Source organism: Leptodactylus fuscus, chromosome 6 (assembly GCF_031893055.1).
Source record: "Leptodactylus fuscus isolate aLepFus1 chromosome 6, aLepFus1.hap2, whole genome shotgun sequence".
Lineage (NCBI taxonomy): Eukaryota > Metazoa > Chordata > Amphibia > Anura > Leptodactylidae > Leptodactylus > Leptodactylus fuscus.
Genome location: NC_134270.1, coordinates 8,905,935 through 8,918,903, shown reverse-complemented (window position 1 = coordinate 8,918,903; position 12,969 = coordinate 8,905,935). Strand labels below are relative to the sequence as shown.

Sequence of the window (12,969 nt, the reverse complement as noted above, 5' to 3'; positions counted from 1 at the left end):
TGTCCCTCAGTTATTCCTCCTGGAAATGTAATATATGAATAATTTTAGGACTGGGCGTTACTGTCCCCAACTTGTAACACACAAAATACATTTCTATGAGGAGTAGCAGAGGAACAGCACAACGAGAAGGCATAAGAAAGCTTTGCTTCATTGTAAACCACTTCTCTATATGTTGTGCTGTTCCTCTGTTATTCCTCCTGGTAATTTCTGAATAATTTGAAGTGTGTAATATTTTTTAGTTTTTTTTTTAACCCCTTTCCGCTCTGTGCTATTCCTAGAACATCGCACCCAACGTATACTTCATGCTCGGCCCTCCGCTATGGTTCAGCCTCCTGCCTTTCACCTACCACCTGTTCACACTATCGCTATTAATGTCCATTCCTCGAATCCCATGATGGATAAGAGCAACGGACATTAAAGGGGTGGAATATTTATTCACTTACCTGGTCAGGAAGGATGATTTAGATGGACCCCAGGGTTCTGGTTATGTTACGCCCCCGAAACATATGAACATTGCCTCTGATCACGTGACCCTACCCTTAATCTTTCAGGCCGTGGTGTCCCCGCCCCCAGCCAGCGTTGCTCCACCCACTTTTCCCAAATACAGGTCGCAACATGGACTAAGTAACACACATTCATATAACGCACAAGAAACGGTGATCGGTTCAGTAAATTCCCCCCCATTTACATACATAGCATGGCGCCATCTGGTGTTTATAATGTATAACAATGTGCACGTCCACCTGATGAGCTGAGTGCCGGTGGACGCACATGCTCAGTCTAGCGATCCTCAGGTCACTGCAGGGCGGCCAAAAGAAACTGTTTTTTTTTTGTAGTTCTTGTCAGGGAATGAGCAGAGACTGTGCAGTAGGGGGCAGTATAACTGAGAAGGCTCCTCCTATATTTTCAGAGGGGGAGGGGCCGCTCGTATTTCACAATCACATATTTTGATGCTTTATACAATTTATTAGGCTTTTTAGAAACACAATCGGAAGAGCATAAAAATTCTTCAATCTCAAAAAACCGTCCTAGATATGTGACCGGCCGCCGACGCCAACACGACCGCGACCGGGCGGGGGATGAATTACTCCAAATTAATGCAGCAGCCTAGGATAATACTGCCTTGTAATACAGACTGCAGATAACACTACAGCGAGGTCACACACACTATACAGCATATAGTAGGAATCAGCATCGCTCGTCTCCACAGCGCCTCACCTGTCCACAGGTTGTATGTGGTATTGCAACTGAGCATTATTTAATTTTAACAGAGCTGCAATACCGGACACCACCTACACACAAAGGTGGCGCTGTTTTTAGAAGAACGTTTGTAATCCATCTTATACACCAGGGATTTGTAATCTTTACCAGGCTCCATACACTTCTATGAGAGTTTACGCATGCTGACTTTTAGTTCCACAGCGGCTGGAGTGTCCAAAGGTTGCCCTGCACAGTCACAGACTGAGTCCCCGCAGAGCGTCACACTTCACAGCAATAAGGGGATGTGGACTGTGGAAAATACTTGGACACCCTGTGAAGTAGCGACACTGGAGCATTACATGACCTCGTCCCTCTATTATTACTCCTGGTAATTTAGCAATAAATGTAGCTAGGGGTAAGGCCGGTCACAGGAGACAGTAGCAAACTGTGCAGGTACCCGACTTTGGCAAGGACAAAGACCTGTTAAGCAATTTATACATTTCCAGGAGGAATAACAGAGGGACAACAGTGCATTTTTTTTGTAGAAATAAGCCGCAGAGTTGTTATTTCACAGGGGATCTGGATATTTTCTGAAACAGACAAGTCGAGAGAGGTGACCAGTCCTCTTAGCATGATTTATCCATGTTACATGGCCCGGGACTCGCACAGGGTCGTTCAACCGTAGGTCAGGTGGGTGTCATGATCTCTGGCTGGGACCAGTAGTTCCTCACATGGCTGGAGTGCATACACCGCTCCGTATCTCCTTAAGGCACTCCATAGAACGGAGATCAGCGCTGTGATGAGGAACACGTCGTGTCACATGACCATAAGGAGGACGCCACCGGTTCTTATGTACAGGAGTCATTTTTGGCAGCGACCCGGTAACTTTTAGTGTTTTTATTCCGAACCTTCATCATATGAAATTAGGTATACATTAAAAAAAACTGATCTGAGCCGAGCATGCACAATCACTAAATCCATCATGGAGTAGCTGTCACCTTCCAACATAATAAAAATGGAAGCGAATACGAGATCCGGACGCGTTGTCAGTCGTCCATAGCAGGTGGCCCTAGTGGCGGCCGCTCTCATAGCCTGTGTCTGCGTTCCCTAATATGAGCCGTAGTAATGTCCACACTAGCAGAAACATTCAGTATACAATGTACGTTGCAGAGCGCCACTGCTGCCACCTAGGGGAGGGAGCAGGTCGTTACATAGAAAACCTACAAGAGACAACACAGGCGGCGCCATAGATGGCGGAACTAGAAACCCAGTGTAATATGGAGTTGGCCTGTCGTGTCTCCGTCATTCCTGCCACTGCTGCTGGAGAGGCAAATCAGGGGGAGGTCGGACCCCCACCCGGGGCTGGAAGAGGCTCCCCAATGTAAACCAGAGAGGGAGGTGCCGGATATTCCCCCCTCCCCCAGGAATGGTTGGCAGAACGTTCCAGCAAAACACCGCACGGAGCTCCCTCTGAGAGTAGAAGAAGAAGGGGAGAGAGAGAAGAAGAAGGGGGTACAGAGGGGGCAGGAGGTTAGGAGGCGGCCACCAGCTGCAGGGCGGGCTTGTTCTTGACGGCTTGTTTCTCTGGTGAAAGAAAGAAAAAAAAGTAAATTTTCAGTACAAAAACTGCTGCCTGCAACTCGCTATATATACAATGAATGTGCGTGAAACTAAAGGGGGCGCTATGCCCAGTCTGCACCTTCATGAACTGGCCATAGTACTGTAGTGTAATACTTAGTATCTCCTGTGGAGGCGCTGCAGGGGGAGTGAGTACTGATAGCCCCGGGTCTGTAGTTGGATTATATAAGTGGACAGGCCCCTGAAACCCCAAATGATTTTTTAATTCTGATGACCTGACCCATGATAGGAGATCTGTGGGGTCCGACACCCATCAGCCGTCTAGTGGATGGGCAGCAGCGGTCCTATACAATTCCCCATATCCACCATCAAGACGTAGACGGGGCTGCTGTACACCTGAATAGTAGCGGGGCTGCTGTACATCTGAATAGTAGCGGGGCTGCTGTACAGCTGGATAGTAACGGAGCTGCTGTACACCTGAATAGTAGCGGGGCTGCTGTACACCTGAATAGTAGCGGGGCTGCTGTACACCTGAATAGTAGCGGGGCTGCTGTACACCTGAATAGTAGCGGGGCTGCTGTACACCTGAATAGTAGCGGGGCTGCTGTACATCTGAATAGTAGCGGGGCTGCTGTACACCTGAATAGTAGCGGGGCTGCTGTACATCTGAATAGTAGCGGGGCTGCTGTACACCTGAATAGTAGCGGGGCTGCTGTACATCTGAATAGTAGCGGGGCTGCTGTACATCTGAATAGTAGCGGGGCTGCTGTACATCTGAATAGTAGCGGGGCTGCTGTACATCTGAATAGTAATGGAGGTGCTGTACACCTGAATAGTAGCGGAGCTGCTGTACATCTGAATAGTAGCGGGGCTGCTGTACATTTGAATAGTAGCGAGGCTGCTGTACATCTGAATAGTAGCGGAGCTGCATGCACTGTTCATCCACTAGCAGCATCCGCATGTGTATGTGGTTCGGGTCTCAGACCTCAAGGATCACCTACTGTTTAGAGGTCATCAGCGATCACCTGTAATCCGTGAAGTAACTAGGCATCAAGTGTTCTATTTTCCTGCAGCGCCACCACAGGAAAAATGAAGTATTACATGGCATCCATTCAAATCAGTGGGTTGTCTATGTAATGCAGGACAGTCCTCCAGAGTAAGAGGACTCTCCATCCTGGCAGGAGAGAAAAAGGTCCTGAACGGTGGACCCCCCTCTATTGTCTCGAAAAATGGGGTTGTCCAGGACTGATATTGAGCTCAAGTTCCCCTTCACAGATCATTGACATGATGTCCATTTGTCATTGCTAAGGCTCAGTCCCATTCATACGAACGGGGGAGAGGTGCAATACCAAGCGCAGACACTTTACAATGGACGGCGCTGTGCTTGATAAGTAATGAAGAGGCCGTGGCAATCAATATCATAGTCCTGGGTAACCCTATAAAGGCAAATAAAATCGCCTTAATTTTAGGCCTTGTTCACATAGACGCAGAGATTGAATAGGGCCCTACCACACCCATGTCTCATCAGATGCCATATTGGAGATATATGTATCATTCTGTAATACAACGCTATATAACTAGCCAGCAGGCCTCATGTATCATTAGTCACCCCAGATCTACAGTGTGGTGTGAACAAGGGGCTACCTGGAGTGGTTTCGGGGAGCGGCTCCTGAGGAGCTTCTGGGAGTTCCAATTCTTCCTGTAAGAAACAAGACGACAAACACGTCTTACAATCCTATAACACATGACATTACATGCTGGAGAGCATTATGGTCAAGGAGATCCTAAACACTCTAATGAGCCCCCAGATATGGCGGACATGAGGGCACTGAAGCCCCAGAAGACTGAGGTCACCCCATAGATGTCTGTCATCTCCAACCACCACTGACATCCAGATTTATAATGGTCAGAAATGTCCAAGTCTCCCATTTGCCAGTTCCCTCTGCCCCTGCCAAAATCCGAGCCCTCCTTACCTGAGTGATGGCCTCCAGCTCCTCCAGTATGGCCTCCTCGTCCTCGCTGGTCAGGCTTCCCGCTAGAAGTTCATCAATTTGCTGTGGAGAGAGAGAAGCCGTGTCCATTTAGGATCTCCCATCCTAACCCCTTGTCCCAGCCACGACCTGCACCGATGCTTTACGACTTACCCGCTGGTATTCTATTCCCTCTTGGGTTTCGTCCATGATCCTCTCCACTTCTTCTATGGACATGACCTCGTGCATCTTCTTCAAGCAGTCATTGCCGATCTTGAGGCCTTCAATGACTTTCATCTCGATCTGTGCAAATTCTATGTCTTCAACCTACAAAGAAAGACATAAGCAGAGAACGTAAGGGTCACCACGAGGCGCAGACTGACCCTCTGGACGGACACAGGGGGCAGAGGACTCACCATCTTCTCCAAGTTGCTGATCTGGTTGTCGGTCCTCTCCAGGAGCTGCTCTTGGTATCGCTTCTTCTTCAGCAGCAGTTTGGCTTTTCTAAAGGGTGAAGAGAGATCTCAGCCCATAGCTGAAGGAAAGTAACCCCAAAATTCCTACAGGTGACGTCTGAGCCCCCCAAGGCCATAGCATGAGGACAGAGTGAGCGCCCCCTATACACATAACATGGTGGAGATGGGATAGCGGGCTAAGTTTGGCATCTAAGACCCCTACTATTCTAATCCCTATAGAAAGCTGAGGTCCCTACAGGTGACATATGGTGCTCACTGAAATAAAGGGGTCCCCGTATAATACCCAAAGGTTCTCCATTGTGGAGAAAGGAATTCAGTCAACCCTTAAAGGGGGTCTATACCACCTACCCCAAATATACACAGCAGCCTCCACCCCATTACAGTGATATACACACATGGACAAAATTGTTGGTCGCCCACAATGGTCACAGAAATAACTGGAATCTGACAAAAGTCATTTTGCAGGCGGCCTTTTCCAGACGACAGGTTTCAGCTCCTTCCAAAGATGCTCAATAGGATTTAGGTCGGGGCCCATAGAAGCCCCTACAGAATAGCCCAATGTTCTCCTCTTCAACATTCTTGGGGGGGTTTAGCTGTGTGTTTTTCACAGCACAGGGAGTATCTGTACCCTATATACAGATGTCAGATTCCAGTTATATCTTTGTCTGTTGGGGTTTTTTCATTCATGTAATAAGGGGGACCAACAATTTTGTCTCCGTGTGTATCGCATACTCAGACCCCTACCCTTTCCTGTACACGTGACCAGTGCAGTGAGAGGTGATCCCTACACATCTATGACATCACTATGACATCCTACTTGAGCAGGGATTATGGCCCCGCCTCCAGTGCACCAACAGCAATGTGCAGGGGGAGGTGATGGACTCCCTAAAAATACCCTATCAGGCTGTGTGGAGGAGGGGTCCCCTTTATTAGGGGAGAGTCACGTCACATCTAATTCTCAGCCCTAGAGGACTGGCAGCATCCACTGACCTAACCAGAGGGCACAAGCAGGTAATGGGGGCAGTGGCGGCATCCTATGGACAGGACCATCGTGGTATAAGAGCTTCACATGTACTGGGATGTTATGGGCAAAACCGCTGCAAAATCTACAAGTCTGTCCCTGGGGTCTTCATGCAGATTTAGACACAGACTGCAATGCAAAGGGTGAAATCTGCAACTAAATCTGCACCAAAAATGCCGCGGCCATGTCTTACTCTTTCTTGCCATCGTGCAGCAGCTGTTTGGCCACCTCGCGCTCCCGCTGCAGCTGTGACGTGATCTTCTTCTGGTACTGCTTCAGCTTGTCTCGCTGCTGCTTCAATTGCTGCAAGAAATGTAAGAGGAAACACAATAAGAATCGTATAGAGTATACAGAAGAACGGCAGTACCAGATATGTCCATGGGACTAGGGTGGCACTGTTATTATTGTTAGCTACAAAGGAGTTATACAATGAAACTCATGCATCTCTGTATGGATACATTTTAGGAGGAATCCATCCCCTACCCACAGGATGAGGGATATTTGTAAGATCAGTGGGGTCTGACTGATTCGGATGGAGAGGCGGTGACGCACGTGCATTTCTATAGGACACCCACAGCTCTCCCATAGAGGTGAATAGTGCCGCACATGTGTGACCAGCGCTCAGAGACTCAGGTCATCAGTGAGGGCTCCGGGGATCAGACCAATGGACAGGGGAAACGTCTTGTGGATGGCACATCCCCTTCTCTGCTATATACAATGCTTCATAGACACAATAGATTAATGGGGGAGGGGGAAAGATACAGGAGAGAATATAATCTGGGTCACATCTACCTGAGAGACCAGACAAGGGGATTAGGATAATAATCCCAACTAATCTCCGGGTGTATAAGGGAGGTGTGGGCAGGTGGATGAGGACTGTGGGATGGTATAGAGGTGGGTAGTGCAGATACAAGCAGGCGAGATGTGTCACTACAGGCACGTGTGTGTGTGTGTAGAGGGGGGGGGGGAGCACTACAGGTAGAAATGGGTGTACATAGGGCGCACTACAAGCAGACTAGGGTGTAGATGGGGGTCACTACAGGCAGAAGCTACAGCTAACCATACAGAAGGCAAGTTAGAAAAGATCACAGGGGTACTAAAGGTAGAAGCGGGCATAGGGGTGGGGCACTACAGGTAGAAGCGGGCATAGGGGTGGGGCACTACAGGTAGAAGCGGGCATAGGGGTGGGGCACTACAGGTAGAAGCGGGCATAGGGGTGGGGCACTACAGGTAGAAGCGGGCATAGGGGTGGGGCCGTACAGGAAGAAGTGGGCATAGGGGTGGGGCACTACAGAAGGAAGTGGGCATAGGGGTGGGGCACTACAGGAAGAAGTGGGCATAGGGGTGGGGCACTACAGGTAGAAGCGGGCATAGGGGTGGGGCACTACAGGGAGAAGCAGACATAGGGGTGGGGCACTACAGGGAGAAGCGGACATAGGGGTGGGGCACTACAGGGAGAAGCAGACATAGGGGTGGGGCACTACAGGGAGAAGCGGACATAGGGGTGGGGCACTACAGGGAGAAGCGGGCATAGGGGTGGGGCCGTACAGGAAGAAGTGGGCATAGGGGTGGGGCACTACAGGAAGAAGCAGACATAGGGGTGGGGCACTACAGGGAGAAGCAGACATAGGGGTGGGGCACTACAGGGAGAAGCAGACATAGGGGTGGGGCACTACAGGAAGAAGTGGGCATAGGGGTGGGGCACTACAGGGAGAAGCAGACATAGGGGTGGGGCACTACAGGGAGAAGCGGGCATAGGGGTGAGGCACTACAGGAAGAAGTGGGCATAGGGGTGGGGCACTACAGGAAGAAGTGGGCATAGGGGTGGGGCACTACAGGAAGAAGTGGGCATAGGGGTGGGGCACTACAGGGAGAAGCAGACATAGGGGTGGGGCACTACAGGAAGAAGTGGGCATAGGGGTGGGGCACTACAGGGAGAAGCAGACATAGGGGTGGGGCACTACAGGTAGAAGCGGGCATAGGGGTGGGGAACTACAGGTAGAAGCGGGCATAGGGGTGGGGCACTACAGGTAGAAGCGGGCATAGGGGTGGGGCACTACAGGGAGAAGTGGGCATAGGGGTGGGGCACTACAGAAGGAAGTGGGCATAGGGGTGAGGCACTACAGGAAGAAGTGGGCATGGGGTGGGGCACTACAGGAAGAGGTGGGCATAGGGGTGGGGCACTACAGGAAGAAGCAGACATAGGAGTAGGGCACTACAGGAAGAAGCAGACATAGGGGTGGGGCACTACAGGAAGAAGCAGACATAGGGGTGGGGCACTACAGGGAGAGGTGGGCATAGGGGTGGGGCACTACAGGAAGAAGCGGGCATAGGGGTGGGGCACTACAGGAAGAAGCGGGCATAGGGGTGGGGCACTACAGGAAGAGGTGAGCATAGGGGTGGGGCACTACAGGAAGAAGCGGGCATAGGGGTGGGGCACTACAGGAAGAAGCGGGCATAGGGGTGGGGCACTACAGGAAGAAGCGGGCATAGGGGTGGGGCACTACAGGAAGCGGGCATAGGGGTGGGGCACTACAGGAAGAGGTGGGCATAGGGGTGGGGCACTACAGGAAGAAGCAGACATAGGGGTGGGGCACTACAGGAAGAAGCAGACATAGGGGTGGGGCACTACAGGAAGAGGTGGGCATAGGGGTGGGGCACTACAGGAAGAAGCGGGCATAGGGGTGGGGCACTACAGGAAGAAGCAGACATAGGGGTGGGGCACTACAGGAAGAAGCGGGCATAGGGGTGGGGCACTACAGGAAGAAGCAGACATAGGGGTGGGGCACTACAGGAAGAAGCGGGCATAGGGGTGGGCGTAGAGGAAGAAGCGGGTTGTTCATTACAGACTGTAGAGGGGCAGGACAGTCACTAGCTGGGGCATCATGGAGGGGTCACCACATGGGCACAGGGTGGTCTCTACACCATAACACCGGGCAGATGTGTAATACAGGCAGTGGGCAGCAGGGGGGGTGTGAGAGTCACAGGGCAGGAAGTTCAGGCTGTTGTTCAGCGGGTGTCCGGCCATTCCTCCTCACCAGCACGGCCTTGTCCTGCTCAGTGACCCGGCTCCGTCTCTTCCGCCCAAATATGTTGCCCATGTTTCCCCCCGGTGCCCGGTCTCCTCATCCCCTCCTCCGGGGCCTGCACGCGCGCTGCTCCCCGGTACTACCGGCTTCTGTACGGAGACTGCGAGAGGCCAAGCCCTTTCTGCTGACGTCATCACCGCTGCCTGCCGGGAAGTGTAGTCCGGCCTGCGGGAGCCGGTCACGTGATGGAGTTCTAGTTTCACTTTCGTAGAGGAGAAATTAGATTCTTAGAGGAAAATGTAAGAAATAGAAATTCTAAGGAGAAGGAGGAAGATGGAGGAGCCTGTGAGAGCAGGAGACAGTCAGCAATCCCTGAGAGGATATGGCAAGAACATGTCCTTTAAGAAGAAAGTCTCAGGTCATATAAAAGCCATATAAAGGTCATATAAATCCTTCAGATTTTTCTACCTAGTGCCAACTAATGCCTGGATAAGTAGGGGCGGACGGGACACAGAAATGTCTATGTACATTACACCAGATTAATAAAAGTACATGGAAGACCGGCGACATTAGCCCAGGCCCCTTTGGCACATGCCCCCTGTGACAGTGGGGTTATTGTGGTTGGAAAAGCGGCTATAGCGGTCTTCATGTGGAGTATTGTGGCTGGGACATTGAGGGTATCAGGGCTGTATTGCATACCTCCCAACCGTCCCGGATTCCACAGGACATTCACGGATTCGGTGTCCTGTCCCGCGGTCCCTGCCGGCGGGAGGTATGTCCCGATTTTGACGCAGATCTGAGTTGAATACATACGCGAGTTAAATCCACTAGCCGCTGCGCTCCGGCTAGTGGATGTGTAGTCGCGATGTGATTATGTCATATTGCGCCTACAACTCTGTGAGTGAGACTGCGGAGAGCGCTGCGGGAGAGGAAAAGGTGAGTATAAGTGGTTTTTGTGTTAAACATTGAGGTGGAACATAAAGAGGGTGGCCCATGAAACTGGGGCAGAGATGGGGGGGGGGGCATGAAACTGGGCAGAGATGGGGGGACATGAAACTAGGGGAAGAGATGGGAAACATGAAACTGGGGCAGAGATTGGGGGGCATGAAACTGGGGCAGAGATTGGGGGACATGAAACGGGGGCAGAGATTGGGGGACATGAAACTGGGGCAAAGATGGGGGGACATGAATCTGTGGGCAGAGATGGGGGACATGAAACTGGGGGCAGAGATTGGGGGACATGAAACTGGGGACAAAGATGGGGGGGACATGAAACTAGGGGCAAAGATGGAGGGGGGACATATAATTTACGGGTGACTGTAGGAGGATTATACTGTGTGGGGGCACATGATATATGAATGAGAATGGGCGGAGTCAATATAAAAGTGGGTGGAGCTAAATTTGCCGCAGCTCTAAAATGCAACTGGGACAGCAGGGGGCGCATGTCTGGGGGCATCTAACACTCCAAAGTCCCTCTATTACCCCACTATCACATCCTAACAACTACACACTTTCCACAATCAAAAAACCTCTATCAAAGTGGGAAAATACCTGGAAACCTTCTTTACTCCCCAAATGGAGGGACACAAACCCCAATTTAAGCTCAACAAACATTAACAAGCACCCCTTTAAATCACGTTCCCCATGACAATCACAGATGGAATAGACAATGGGAAATCCTTCAGTCCCCCCCCGACCTGTCATTGTGGATGTGTGTGTATGTGATGTGGTGAGACCTTCCAAAATTCACTTTTAAGGCCCTTAACATGAGCCCTTCCAAATTAAGTTACAGGCCCTTAAGCTGAGCTACCAGCAGAGATTGAGGCCCTTCAGGTGACTTCAGCCTTTTACCTGCAGAGTTTTAGGCCCTTTAACTTAGTTCAGCCTTGCACCAGCAGAGATTTGTTGGCCCTTTGGGTGAGTTGAGCCTTTAAAAAGCAGTGTTTTTGGCCCTTGGAGTGAGTAGACACTAACCAGCAGAGTTGGGGGGAATCAGGGTGGATTGATCCTAGTAGGATCAGAATTGTGCAGTGTTGATGGAGGAGTTTGAGGAGGAGGAGGAATTGGAGAGGGTGAGCACACACATGCAACTTCATGTCGGGGTGCTTGACACCGGTGGACATGAAAAATGATGGGTCTATCCAGTGACTGTTCATTTTGATCAGCGTCAGCACTGTCAGCTGACAGCCGGCTGCGCTTATCTGTAATTATGCCACCGGTAGCGCTGAAGACCCTTTCGGAAAGCACGCTGGCGGCAGGTCAGGAAAGGACCTCCAATGCGTACAGCGCAAGTTCCAGCCACAAATCCAACTTGGAGACCCAATAAGTATAGGCCACAGAGGGATCGGAGAGGACAGGGCTAGTGTTGGCCAGGTACTCCCGCAACATGCGCCTATACTTATCCCTCCTGGTGACACTAGGCCCCTCAGTGGTGGTACTTTGGCGAGTGGGTGCCATTAACGTGTCCCAGACCTTGGAGAGTGTGCCCCTGCCGGGTGTGGACCGGATGAGAGTTTGTCGCCTGTTGGAGGAACTCTCCTGTGTGCCACCAACAACAGTTGATGGAAACATCTCCATCATATTCTGCACCAGTTGCTTGTGGCAATCACTCATGCGACTGGCCCTCCCCTCTACCGGAATAAAATTACAAACAAAATTTTTATACCGGAGGTCAAGGATTGCAAAAATCCAGTAGTCGTTGCTCTCCAGGGTTTTGGCAATGCGTTTTTCAGTTGCAAAGCACTCCAACATGTATTCAGCCATGTGTGCCAGAGTGTTACTTGGCGTCACTTGGCTGCCCCCACCAGAATGCTCACTCTCCATTTACTCCTCCTCCTCCATTTCGCCCCAACCGCACCGCAGCAATGGGACGCAATGAACTGCCCCGCTAGCCTCCTGTGTGGCAATGAGATCTGCCACTTCCTCCTCCCTCAATGTACGCTGTGAAGCGGACAGGAATGTGCCATGAATATCCTGCTGGGATGTTTCAGCACCTATGCCCGACTCCTCAGCGTCCAATGCGTTATCCCTGATGGCGATGAGGGATTCTTGCATCACACACAGGAGCGGGATTGTTACACTCACAATTGCATCATCACAACTGACCCTCATGGTTGACTCCTCAAAGAGACGCAAGATCTCACATAAGTCTGATATCCATGGCCACTCATGGTGCAGAAACTGCGGAAGCTGACTCTGAGGAACCCTTGGGTTTTGGAGATAGTACTCCATCAAGGGTTTCTGCTGCTCGCACACTCTACTCAACATGTGGTACGTCGAGTTCCAGTGTGTGGGGACGTCGCACATCAGCGGGTGTTCTGGCAGATGGAGGCATTACTGGAGGCCTCAGAGGCTAGCAGCGGCTACTGTGGACTTGCGAAAGTGGGCGCGCAAGCGCCGCACTTTCACCAGTAGCTCGGCTACATTGGGGTATGTTATCAAAAATCGTTGCACCACTAAATTGAACACATGGGCCAGGCATGGAACGTGTCGGAGGTTGGCAAGCTCCAGAGCCGCTACCAGGTTGCGGCCGTTATCACACATGACCATGCCTGGGCCCAGGTGCAGCGGCGAAAGCCATGTTGCCGTCTCATCAAGGAGGGCATCCCTCACCTCTGAGGCAGTGTGCTGTCTGTCCCCCAAGTTTATGAGCTTCAGCACGGCCTGCTGACGTCTCCCCACGACAGTGCTGCAGC

General features: G+C 51.3%; 1 protein-coding gene across 1 annotated transcript; it reads right to left on the bottom strand.

The window, feature by feature from the left end:
* Nucleotides 1-945: 945 nt before the first annotated feature.
* Nucleotides 946-9,453, bottom strand: CHMP6 (charged multivesicular body protein 6). Its single transcript, XM_075279284.1, has 7 exons — nt 9,284-9,453; nt 6,439-6,548; nt 5,165-5,252; nt 4,923-5,075; nt 4,752-4,832; nt 4,423-4,477; nt 946-2,784 (listed from the first exon to the last, which is right to left on the bottom strand). Exons 1-7 carry the CDS (start codon nt 9,344-9,346, stop codon nt 2,732-2,734), a joined length of 603 nt encoding a protein of 200 aa, XP_075135385.1. The 5' UTR covers nt 9,347-9,453; the 3' UTR covers nt 946-2,731.
* Nucleotides 9,454-12,969: the final 3,516 nt, after the last annotated feature.

Bases quoted from the DNA above. Each gene is read 5' to 3' on its own strand.
- CHMP6 (XM_075279284.1), bottom strand. From the start codon at position 9,346: ATGGGCAACATATTTGGGCGGAAGAGACGGAGCCGGGTCACTGAGCAG. The intron at 6,549-9,283 runs GTGAGGAGGAAT...CATTTCTTGCAG, and splicing joins AGCAGGACAAGGCCGTGCTG to CAATTGAAGCAGCAGCGAGA. The intron at 5,253-6,438 runs GTAAGACATGGC...TTCACCCTTTAG, and splicing joins CTGCACGATGGCAAGAAAGA to AAAAGCCAAACTGCTGCTGA.